The sequence below is a fragment of the Triplophysa dalaica genome, chromosome 23 (assembly GCF_015846415.1).
Source record: "Triplophysa dalaica isolate WHDGS20190420 chromosome 23, ASM1584641v1, whole genome shotgun sequence".
Taxonomy (NCBI): Eukaryota; Metazoa; Chordata; class Actinopteri; order Cypriniformes; family Nemacheilidae; genus Triplophysa; species Triplophysa dalaica.
In genome coordinates, this window is record NC_079564.1 from 10,147,627 (window position 1) to 10,156,101 (window position 8,475).

Genomic DNA, 8,475 nt, shown 5'->3' on the forward strand with positions numbered 1-8,475 from the left:
TTTGTCCTTTGACACTCTTCCAATGTCATGATCATTTGAGTTTTATATTAGCGCATCTCTTCCCCCAAACAGGTCCGTTTGACCCTGATGCGGTTCCTGCCAGCTGTTTTCATGGACGCCATGCGGGATAACCCAGAGGCTGCTGTCCACATCTTCGAAGGAACACACGAGAATCCCGAACTCATCTGGAACGACAGCTCGAGAGAAACCGTCTCCACGACTGTCAGAGAAATGATGCTCGAGTGAGACTCTTTGAAACTCGACTCCATTAAATCTCATAAAGTTCTTATTAACTCGTTGATCTTCTTCTCACAGGCATTTCAAGCTGCAGAAGGATAATCCTGATGTAAACTGGAAGGTGAGATTCAAAATGGTCTATTGTTTTGATGTATACATGGTCAGGTGCTGTATTGTCATATATTTCTGTTTGTACGGCTCATAGTTGCCTGAAGACTTCTCAGTGCCGTATGGAGCAGGTCAGGGAGAGCTGGAGGTTGGTGGAGTGTTTCTACGGATCTTCATCGCTCAGCCAGGATGGGTGCTGCGCAAACCCAGAGAGTTCCTGGTGTCATTACTAGAGACTCTCACCGTACTTCTGGAGAAAAACAATCCAAATGTGAGTGTATTCAGCATGGACATCTGCACTCCTCTACCGAGTTCATACTTATATTTAAAAACATTTTTGCAAACATACTTTGCAGCATCTTTAGTGCTTCAGTTTATTGTATTATTATTTACTTGACCTTTATGTTATTAGGATCAACAATATTGCCATTGGAATCAACTACAGATTGTTTCCCACTACAGAAGACATACTTTGATCAAATTTGTATTCATAAATAGCTGTGTACTTTGTTTTCCCCTCTTTATAATCTCAGGGTGAGGCGCTGGAGACGGTTACCACGGCAGCGGTGTGCCTCTTTGGTACCCAGACCCAGCTGGCTGACCAGGTCCCTCCTCTCGGGCATCTTCCACGTGTCATATCGGCACTCAACCACAAAAACAATGCTGTGCCCAAAAGTGCCATCAAACTGATACACATACTCTCAGACAATGAGGTACATCACACACTAACTGTAACTGTAATGATATTTTTCCAACTTTGTGGACCATTTTAATTTAACTGACCCCATATCATGCAATGTGTGTTTTGTTAGTTTTCAAATACAAGATGCTAACATCTCTAGCCATCTACACGATATCATTTTTTTTTTCATCCTGTAGTTGTGTGTGCGGTCCATGGCTGCTTTAGACGTCATTGGTCCGTTGATCACCGGGATGAAGATGAGAGCTGATATGGCAGGACTGGCCTGTGAGGCTCTTAACCGTATGTTCCAGCGAGAGCAGACTGAACTGGTCGCACAGGTAAACACATGCAACGTTTATGCTGAAGATGAATAAATAAGAATCAGCTCTATGTATAAGGAATTTGTTCTGGTTACAGGAGCTCTATTTTTTAGACAGACTGTATCTACATAACACAGGAAATTGAAAAGAATGAATATGAAACTAAAAGGATAAAAAATATAAATAATATACAAAGGTGCAGTTTAGTTATTTGCAAGTGTGCCTACTAGTACGTACTGTATATTACAATTGTGTATTACAATTGTGTGTAATGTACATTTTTATAACCATAAAAAATTATAATTTGTATTTACATTCAAATATTGCACAGAGATATTTTGCACTTAAAGGGATAATTCACCCAAAAATGAAAATTCTGTCATCATTTACTCACCTTTGAGTTGTTCCAAATGTGTATACATTTCTTTGTTCTGATGAACATGGATAAATATATTTGGAATAATGCTTGTAACCAAACAGATCTCAACACCCATTGACTCCCATAATAGGAAAAATACAATGGTAGTCAAAAGTTCCCCAGAACTGTTTGCTGTCCTACATTCTTCAAAATATCTTCTTTTGTGTTCAAGATAACAAAACATGATAAAGTAATTTTTCCTACTATGGTAGTCAATGGGTGTTGAGATCTGTTTGGTTATAAGCATTATTCCAAATATCTTTCTCTGTGTTTATCAGAACAAAGAAATGTATACACATTTGGAACAACTCAAATGTGAGTAAATGATATTATTAACGCTCTCCTGTAGCTCAGTGGTAAGAGCGTGGGGGATTGCACATACGGAACAAATGTATAGGATAATGCAATGTAAGTCGCTTTGGATAAAAGCGTCTGCCAAATGCATAAATGTATTTACAGTCCCATAGAAGTTATTAATCACCGTTTTATTTTTTTAATAAATACCATCTTATTATACCAAAAAAATGTGTGTGTTTTTGCAGGCTCTCAGAGTAGACCTGGTGCCGTACCTGTTGAAACTGTTGGAGGGAATAGGGTTGGAGACTCTTGAAAACCCCTCAGCAACCAAAGCTCAGATCGTCAAAGCCCTTAAATCCATGACCCGCAGTCTACAGTATGGAGAACAGGTAACAAAATCTCATTCATCAGCATAACAGACACATTAGAGGTGAAATCAATGGTCCGTTCACTGTTATAGATAACATATACATCACATGGCCTAAGGATTGATGTTGTGGTTGTTTTGTTGCAGGTAAATGAAATCCTCTCTCGTTCCACCGTGTGGAGTGCCTTCAAAGACCAGAAACACGACCTTTTCATCTCCGACTCCCAAACTGCAGGCTACCTGACGGGTAAGAGAGATATCGACTGCTCTTCCGTGCTCTTGCTTTTCTTACTTTGAACTTGCCTCTCTTTATGTGGAACTGGAGTTCCCCCGAAGCCGGACTGGACTCTTCAGACATAAGGGCTTTCTTAAAGGGACAGTTCACCCGAAAATTTAGATTGTCTTCATTTACTTGCCCTCATGTTATTCCAAATGTGTATTCATTTCTTCGTTTTTGAAGAACGCAGAGTAACATTGTGCTTGTAACCAAACAGTTCTTGGCATCCATTGACTACCATGGTAGGAAAAATGACACTGGTAGTCTATAGTGCCCCAGAACTGTTTGCTTTTCCACATTCTTCAAAATATTTGTTTGTGTTCAAGATAACTTAAACATTTATACAACAACTCGAGGGTGAGTAAATGAAGACAGAACTTGCACTTTTGGGTGGGCTGTCCCTTTAACTGCATTTTAATGCTTTCTGGTTCTGACTTGTGCTCGCTTCCTCTCTCCTGCACTGTTGCCGTCCTCTTCTCACTCTTCAGGTGTGTCCACTCCCTCCCTTCTGGCTGGCAGCAGTCCGTTGCGGAGTGGGCTTTAGTGGACTCATGTGGCCTTTCCCACTCCGATCTTTATTACTTTGAAGCAGGTGACACTCCTCCTTCCTTCCTCTTTTTCTTCCATGTTTCTCATTTCCCATTTCTTTTGGCATCTCATTCCCCTGACATGAAGTAGAGAATGGAGTGAATACTTTGTAGGATACTTCATTATCAAGACGTCATCTGTCAGTCCACCTCATAGTACATTTAGATGCATGTGTTTATTCTAGTCATCATTACCATCACAATAACACAAGAACAGACTGCAAGACAAAATGTAAATATTGAAAACAATTTGTTAAGTTTGATAAAAAATTGAATGTGTTCAGGTCCAGGCGTGGCAGGTTATTTAACCGCAGGCAGCGGCTCCACGGTAATGCCAAGTGTCCCACCACCCGTAGACAATGACATCGGAGACCTGGGATGAATCGGACAAATAAAACATCAGACTAACCCAGACACAGATGAACCTGCTTCTTTGGAGTGGTGGCATCCCCGTAAAAGAAAAGAAGATGAACTGAAAGATGGAAAGGAAATAGAGGAGAAGGATAAATGTTTCCTCAATATGCTGCCACCAAACTAAGAAAATGTCCAGCCCCCTTAAGACAGCACTCGTGGTCTTTAGTGATTCCTTCATTTTAATACTCAATCCTTCCTCTCTAAATTCTTTTTATTTTCAGTCGCACCTCAAACTTGATTTCTTTCCAAGGAGAGTAAAATAGTTTACTTTTGTATGGAGATATTTTATGATTTTCTGTTTTTCTTTTGAGACACTGAATGACTGTCATGTTGGCTCTGATACATGGTCTCTTTCCCTCGACTGCCTGTAGCTCACATTCATGACCAGCTTCTGTTTGTCTTCATCCTGTGAATAAATCGCAGCCCCCCACACAATCATAATTCCCCGGTTTTGTGTTTGTCATTTATTCTGAAGTACTCAAGGTGTGCTTATGAACAGATGAGAAACTTGATAAGGAACCTGTGATTATTTGTTATATGAATACACGTGCACATGTGAGTAACGCACTGGATGCAATCCGACCATGTTTTCCTTATCTCTCATATCTGTCTTCTGTCTGTAAGACCCCAATATAATGCCCCCCAGCACTCGGGAATGATAATTTTCCTTACCTTCCCAGAAAGCACTAGACTATTTATTCCTAGTTGAATACAGACCAACCGAAGATGAGCATCAAAAAGGACAAATTGTACTGATTCTGATTACCAATGTATGTGAAAGACTAGTGCAATTGTGAAATGTTAAATGAAATATGACGTACATAAACTTTCTATATTGAATGTACATTAATAAAAAAAGAAATCGGTTGCACTTGTACATAACATTTTAAAAAATAAAAGGGAATCCAAATATTTTTGTTTCTGGTAATTTCATTTTCTTATATCGGAATATTTGAATTAAAGGTGTTGTTCTGTGTAAAACAATTTCTCTATTAACAATATATACATTTATTACTTAAACTGTGCATCTTCAAATGTGCATGATTTTAAAGGAGGTTTCGACGTTACCCTATCCAACATTACAGCGGGTGTAGCAGTGCTTAGGAAGAAACCACCTGAATATCTTCATCCACTTTCTTTCTCCTGAACTTCTCCCTCGTTTTTTCTTTCCTTCTCAGTCTTGACCAAAAACATTTTAATCCTCTCCTGCAGCTGCCTGTCGACCTGTTCCTTCTCTGTCTGCACCTCATCCGCTGTCTCACGGCCATATTCATTTTGTTGAATTACTGGCATAACTCATAACTGAGACACAAACAGGTTTGTTTGAATATTGTGTTACAGAAAATACCTAAAATACAAGATCAACGTACCTTATCACTTGCTTGATCTTATTAATAATAATAATAATAGGTTTTATTTATATAGCGACTTTTAAGAACCCAATGACGCTACACAAAAAGGAACATTCATACAGTCAAAAAATGTGTCATATCTACAGATAATTGACGACGACAGATCACAAAAACAGGTAACATTCATTCAATCAGGGTCAAGATCAATATCAACAAATAATTGACTGACAATATATAATACGAATAGATAAAGACATACAATTACATAAAAATGGTCAGTTATCCTATAGGTCAGAAGTTCTGACAATGATAAAGTGTTAGTTAGAAAAAGTAGTGAATAAATTAGTTTTAAATTAAGACTTGAAGGTCTGTGGAGTATGGACAGAACCAAGATTATGGGGCAGCCTATTCCATAGTTTAGGGCCTAAAATACAGAACGCCCTACCGCCCACTGTTGAGAGCTTGAACCTAGGCACAACAAGCAAGCTGTCATTGCTAGACCTGAAAGTCCTGGCATGAGCATATGGTTTAAATGACTCGGGAAGGTACTGAGGTGCAAGGCCATGACAGCCTTATATAAATATATATGAATAAATAATCTTATATTTTAAGATAAATAATTAAAATCGAATGCGATTTGCCATAGGAAGCCAGTGAAATCAATTAAGGATGGCAGTGATATGTGACGATTTTATGTTAAATGTAAGTACTCGAGGAGCAGAGTTATGTACAGTTTGAAGACGATCAATAACTTTGTCAGCTAAACCGTACAATGAGTTTCAGTAATCCAGTCTGGAGGTAATAAAAGCGTGGACTAGTTTCAGCATCATGAAGTCTGAGTGATATTCTTTTATAAATTGATTTACATACGAATCAAAATTTAAGATTGGGTCAAACAGTACTTCCAAATTCTGCATGGTTTTCGAGGGCTTAAGCTGGACACCATCAAAATCAATGAAAAAGTCTTGGTGAGACAGGTACTATGAGTTATGATTTCAGTTTTATCAGCATTTAATTGCAAGAAGTTATCAGACATCCAGGTATTAAGTTCTCGAAAGACAGAAGACAATAGAGAGGGGAGGGCTAACAGTGTTAGGTTTAACTGTAAAGTTATTTGATTATCTATGAAATTTATGAATATCTTGAGTTTCTAATGAATAATGAATGTCTTCATAACAATGAAAATAAGACCATGAAGTCTGATAATTTACCTAATGGAAGCACATAGATGAGAAATAAGAGTGGACTAAGAACCGAACCCTGTGGTACACCCAGAGTGACATTAGCAGTACGATTTCTATACATATCAATCCTTACAAAACTCGGCCTATCCGATAGATGGGACGTTAGGCGCTCAAGAGCAACACCAGTGATTCCAATTTTAGATAGTCGATTAAAGGAGTACAGAGTGGAAAACAGTATCAAATACTGCACTTAAATCAAGCAGAACATGGATACTGTAGGCACGTGAGTCAGAAATCAGGAGGAGATCATTAGCCACTTTTAGAAGCACTTTCTCAGTGCTATGAGAGGGGCGGAAACCAGTTGAAACGGCTCATAAAGATAAAAAAAAACTAACTTCTCAAGAATTCTAACTTCATTCGCTTCTTAGGTATCTTATCTATCTTGATGATGGATAGCAGACGTCTGTCTTTTTTCAGGTCCGGCTGAGTTTCACTGACCGGATCTTTGGTCTTTTTTCTTGTTTAAGTGTTTACTGATGTCTTGTTCAAGATCTGTGGAGGGGTCATTTCATCCTGAGGTCCCCCTGAGGTGTCTCGGTGGACCTTAGGGATCTTATAATATTTGGCCCATATGTCATCCAGATGCTTTGAGACATCTGCTGTCATATCCTTGAAGGCTGTTTCCAAAGCCTCCATGTTTTCTTCTGTGTTATTTTGAAATATCTGCTCATCATCACATGCCTTCATGTAGATATGTCCTTTTGTTGAACTCCATGAGCCCAAGAGTTTTTTTAGGTCGTGTCTCATCTAGCAGTGAATTTTTCTATTTACACAGTGATCTTCAGATACCTTATACGAAGGTTTCATGAACTTGCTGAGCCTTTTGTCACCCAAGATTTAAGCCAGCCATCCAACTCCAACGTGCCTTTTCTAATCCTCTCCTGCCATCCCTATGACTCCTCATTTCGGGTTTGCTCTAGGAGCAACAGGTCGGCTTTGATGCTCCCCTTCATGCTTCTACTTCATACTTTTAAAAAAGATGGACAGAAATTAAAAAATGTTACATAGACCTTTCCGGTCTCCCCTTATCCCACCTTGGGGAAGCATGCTTTTTGCTTTTTCATTCCTTTAGTTACTTTTATTTGTTAAATGTTTTGACGCAGGACCGATTAATTTGATCATCAAAGTTAACTCTTCAGTTCAATGAAATTTAAAATATATATATATAGTGTTATGCACAAACATTCTCATTGGGTCTTGTAAAACACAAAGAGTAACTCTATGAAAACCTAAAATGCAAGCCTTTTTACTTTAGGTTGCTCTGCCAATGACAGAACTTTGTCTAATGTTCGCTATCCAGTTGAAGCCCTTTTGTGTTTGTTAATACAGTGGCTTTAAATAGTTTTGTCGAGACTAGACTTCCTCTATTGTTAGTTACATGGTGCTAAGTGTAGAATGGCTTGATCAGCAGCTGTTGAGAATAACAGAGATCGGAAGAGCTGGAGATGTAAGCAGATGAATAATGCATGTGTTGTTCAGCTGCCTTTAAACCTCATTCTCTTTGATTTTTTGTAAAACTTGAAGGCAAAAAGGCATATTTCTCTGAACAGGACCAATGATGCATAAATGTTATTTATTCCACTTTTGCAAACAATCAACTATATGCTTTTCTGTGTTAGTTAATTTATGTATCTGTACGTATAGGTTATTGCATACTTTGCAATACTTTACCAAGGTTGTTTTTAAACTGTAATCAAAACGTTCATGTTTATTGAATTAAAAAATATATTGGCCTAAATATTATTGAAAAAACTCAAACTAGGTGAATTTTTTAATTTTGCCTTCGACATGAAGTGAAATAAGTTTAATGCACTAAAATGATAATAATAATAAATAAAAATAAAAATGTATCTTATGGAGCAACATAAAACATTATAAAATGACAAAAGCATCAAACAAAATTGCTAAAATGTAACTAAAACATAAAAAGCTAAAAATAAGAGCTAATTTAAATATTGATAAAACTAAAGACAAAACTCTGTGCTGAACACAGAAGTACTATTATTTTTTAAAGGGATAATGTTACCTAATTATGTACTGAAATAAATGAATTACTGGACAGATATGAGCAATAGTAATGTTCCTAAAAACAGTGGCTTTTTTATTAGTGATCAATACGTCATTTATGTAATACGCCTTAAATAGATTCACTGAGAGGGTTCTCAAATTTTT

The 8,475-nt window shown here is 37.6% G+C and overlaps 1 protein-coding gene across 3 annotated transcripts in view; it reads left to right on the forward strand.

The window, feature by feature from the left end:
• The window catches only part of LOC130413234 (dnaJ homolog subfamily C member 13-like), a 33,360-nt gene extending 28,741 nt beyond the window's left edge, over positions 1-4,619 (forward strand). For 2 of the 3 annotated variants that reach the window (XM_056738297.1, XM_056738298.1), the window contains 8 exons: positions 73-242; positions 316-358; positions 443-616; positions 879-1,058; positions 1,225-1,365; positions 2,308-2,451; positions 2,577-2,676; positions 3,578-4,619. In XM_056738297.1, coding sequence (XP_056594275.1) covers positions 73-242; positions 316-358; positions 443-616; positions 879-1,058; positions 1,225-1,365; positions 2,308-2,451; positions 2,577-2,676; positions 3,578-3,675 — 1,050 coding nt within the window. In that variant the 3' untranslated portion in view covers positions 3,676-4,619. Of the gene's footprint in view, positions 1-72; positions 243-315; positions 359-442; positions 617-878; positions 1,059-1,224; positions 1,366-2,307; positions 2,452-2,576; positions 2,677-3,194; positions 3,299-3,577 lie in introns of all 3 variants that reach the window. The other variant, XM_056738299.1, reaches the window with a different exon arrangement.
• The last annotated feature ends 3,856 nt before the right edge of the window (positions 4,620-8,475 follow it).